The following is a 3,133-nucleotide window of genomic DNA, read 5'->3' on the forward strand; positions in this document are numbered from 1 at the left end:
ACTTCGTTTCATCCAAAGTACACGTGTCACGTATAACAATTGGCACTTGGAACAATGCAAAATTACGTTCTGAAAGATTGAGAAATGTCGCGTGAATGCTGTGCCCGCTTCCGAACAGCCCTGAGCAACTAACACACTAATCCCCTAAATCCCCTAATCCCCCTAATCCCTTCGTGGCACTCTTGCTTTTCCACAAACACATATGCAGGCCTCAATGTGTTCAGGCTTCAGACAAAACACTTGCCTCCGTCGCGGTTTAATCACAGATCATATATATATAGTATATCTGCAGGCATGCCACCTGGCGGTGCAGGAGTGGTCTCGGAGAAGACCAATCCGGGCGACCTTCGGGAGATATTTGAAGATGAATGCAAATCATACGCATGAGTCTTTGAAAACCCGTAGAATTTAGCAATACCAAGGATTGAAAATATCGCCCAATTATTTGCACGGAAAGGACAGAAGACCGTCTTCATGTCAACAGTTTCTAGAAATCCCATTTCAGTTGCCTCATCATGCAAAAACATTCGTGCTACCTCAAAATCTTCTTCCACAGAAAAGCTCGAAGAGTGCCGGGGGAGGTCGCACAAAAGCCGTGCTGGCCGTCATGTTTGCTCGCTTTAGACTGCGGCCGGCAAGTCTGGTGGCGCTTTCCGTGCTTTCTCGACCCAGCTATGCGATAGCAGAAGGAAGTTCATCTGATGGTCCTTCCCCGCCACTGTCGCACATACGTCGCGAGCGCGCTGCAAGAGTGCTCACCATTGCCGCTGCAGTCGAGCCGCAGGAGACTGCCACGGCGCTGCGGTTGGCCAGGGATACCATTCGTGAGCAGCATTTCAACTCGCTCACCCCGCGTGAGCAAACCTTCTTGCGATACACTCTCAAGGATGGCGCCGCAAGGGGAGTCGCTTGCGCCGCTGGCGGGGCCGCGGCCAGTTATGCCATTTTAAAAATTGTGCTCCTCGTCATTCCCTTGGTTCCGTCCAAGCTGGTCTCCCGTGCAGCCATGTCAGCCGTCTCGTTCGGGGCTGCCGTTGTCGAGCTTGCCGCTTTCCCAGATATCACCACTATCGAGTTGCTGCTTATGAACAACAGTAGTTTGGGCTGCAAAGCACGGAAACGGATCGAAGAATATAACCCTCACCTGCTTCTACTGCAGACGCTGGATAGACAAGCAGAGCACGCAGAGTATCGTGTACAAGCAGACACGGATCTGTTCGAATTTGAATCCCTCAAGCACCCTAAATCCGAGTTCTTTGACCAAGAAGTGCACATTCGATGAACGCAGGCGTTTCAAAATTGTACAACAAATACGCTTAGACGCGGCGTGTCCCAAGGAACCACATGCCGATGAGATTAACAAGCTTAAGACCAACAACGAGGCACATTGATAGAATTACAAAGCGACGAGACCGCGCGAGTCAAGCAAGTTCAAGCTATACTTGCGCACTTCGTACTCGAGGACTTTGAAAATTTGGTTGGCACCCGACGTCGCAAACTCCAAAGCGCGTTCAAACGACTCGCCATCCGGGAGCTTGCTATCCAACTGACACGAAGCAATCTTAGCAGAGTGACTCAAGACGGCGAGCGTGAGCTCCGGGCGATCCGAGGCGCTCTCCAACGAGCTTGGATCAACGACAAAGGTGTCGTCCACAAAGCCGACACTACAAGCGACGACGAAATCCGACATAGCGACGCCGGCATTAACCAGTGCCAGACTGGCGGCATTGATAGCGGCGACGAGCGCGCCGCCGTCGTTCTGGAGGACCTGCACATAGATGTCGATCTGGCTCTTGGGGTACGAGGCGGTCAGGATGACGCCCTCGAAGGCCTTCTGCATGACGAGGGCGGCGGCGGTGCTCTTGCGGTCGCCCTTCCAGGTCCTGCGGTAGACGGGGGAGGCGAACATGGCGGTAGAGAACTCGCACTTGACGACGGCGCGGTCGTGCTGGATGCTTGCGCGCGAGTGGGGCTCGCGGGGGCCGTATACGGCGACGAGGACGCGCGTGTTGCCTTGCTCGTAGTAGGCGGAGCCGTCCGCGCGGGACAGCGCGCCCAGCGAGCACCGGATCTTGCGCACCTCGGTCGGGCGCCGGCCGTCGATGCGAAGCCCGTCCAGGGAGATGTATTCTAAGCCGCCCGCGCCTCCGCCGCGGCTGCGGGAGCGCTTCGTTGCGGGTGGCATCGCGGGTGAGAGGGGGGGGGGTGGTGGATGCGCGCGCTAGGCAATTGGACAGGCGCGAAGGTGTGGCGACGGTGGAGCAGCGCAGAGGTAAAATTCGGCCGGATCAAGGAGGCAAGGTGCACACTCTAACAGATTAGATTTACGCGTTGTGTGTAGATAGACTTCGGATCGCAAAGGGACAAACGTGAAAGGCTACTGTAATGCACGGGAGTTGCAAAAAAAATTAAAAAATATTCCCCCACGGGGAATTGAACCCCGGCCTCCCGAGTGAGAGTCGGAAATCCTAACCACTAGACCATAGGGGATTGGTGCGAGAGCTAGAATCTTTCTGTTTATATACACAAATTTTGATTGTATGATCATATGGAGCGAGCCGATTTTTTTTTTTGATTAGTGAATATAAAAGCGGCCGTTTTTTCCATTGAAATTACCCCCCTCAATTTTAAAAAAAGCAAGGGGGAGGACGGCAAGGAGGTAAGCAGTGGGCCAAGACGGAAGGGGAAGAAGGGTTTGCCATGCAGAACATGTGATACCGGAGAATGGGCGGTCGGCATGGGACAAGCGGGTACGACTTGGTCCGGCGAAGGGGGGAAGGCAAGATTGGGGGGTTTGGCAACTCCAATTGATACAAGGGAGGGGATGGGTCAGGCGGCAGTGAGTGTGCAGCACGCAAGCTCGAGAGTTGGATGGGAGGCTGGAAAATCATCCAAAAAATGGGCCACTGCCTCGTTCCACACCGCCCATTCCAGTTACGCTGTAATGCTTTGCCCATCCCGCCTGACACTCGCGCAAAGCTGGAGGGCCTTGCTCTCTTTCCTTTTCAAACCCCCTGCGCGCGCCACACAATTGGCCACGATCTGCATGCATTGCTGCAGGCCGCTTCTCCCGCATCCAGTTGCGCGCCACATCGCCTCCTCCTCCTCCTCCGCCAGCCCCCTCCCCCCACAA

The 3,133-nt window shown here is 54.8% G+C and overlaps 1 protein-coding gene across 1 annotated transcript; it reads right to left on the bottom strand.

The window, feature by feature from the left end:
* Nucleotides 1–1,396: 1,396 nt before the first annotated feature.
* On the bottom strand, nt 1,397–2,185 carry CHC_T00002016001 (hypothetical protein). The gene has a single exon (XM_005712915.1). The coding sequence runs from the start codon at nt 2,183–2,185 to the stop codon at nt 1,397–1,399; it is 789 nt and encodes a 262-aa protein (XP_005712972.1).
* Nucleotides 2,186–3,133: the final 948 nt, after the last annotated feature.

Source organism: Chondrus crispus, genomic scaffold (assembly GCF_000350225.1).
Source record: "Chondrus crispus Stackhouse genomic scaffold, scaffold_121, whole genome shotgun sequence".
Classification (NCBI taxonomy): domain Eukaryota; phylum Rhodophyta; class Florideophyceae; order Gigartinales; family Gigartinaceae; genus Chondrus; species Chondrus crispus.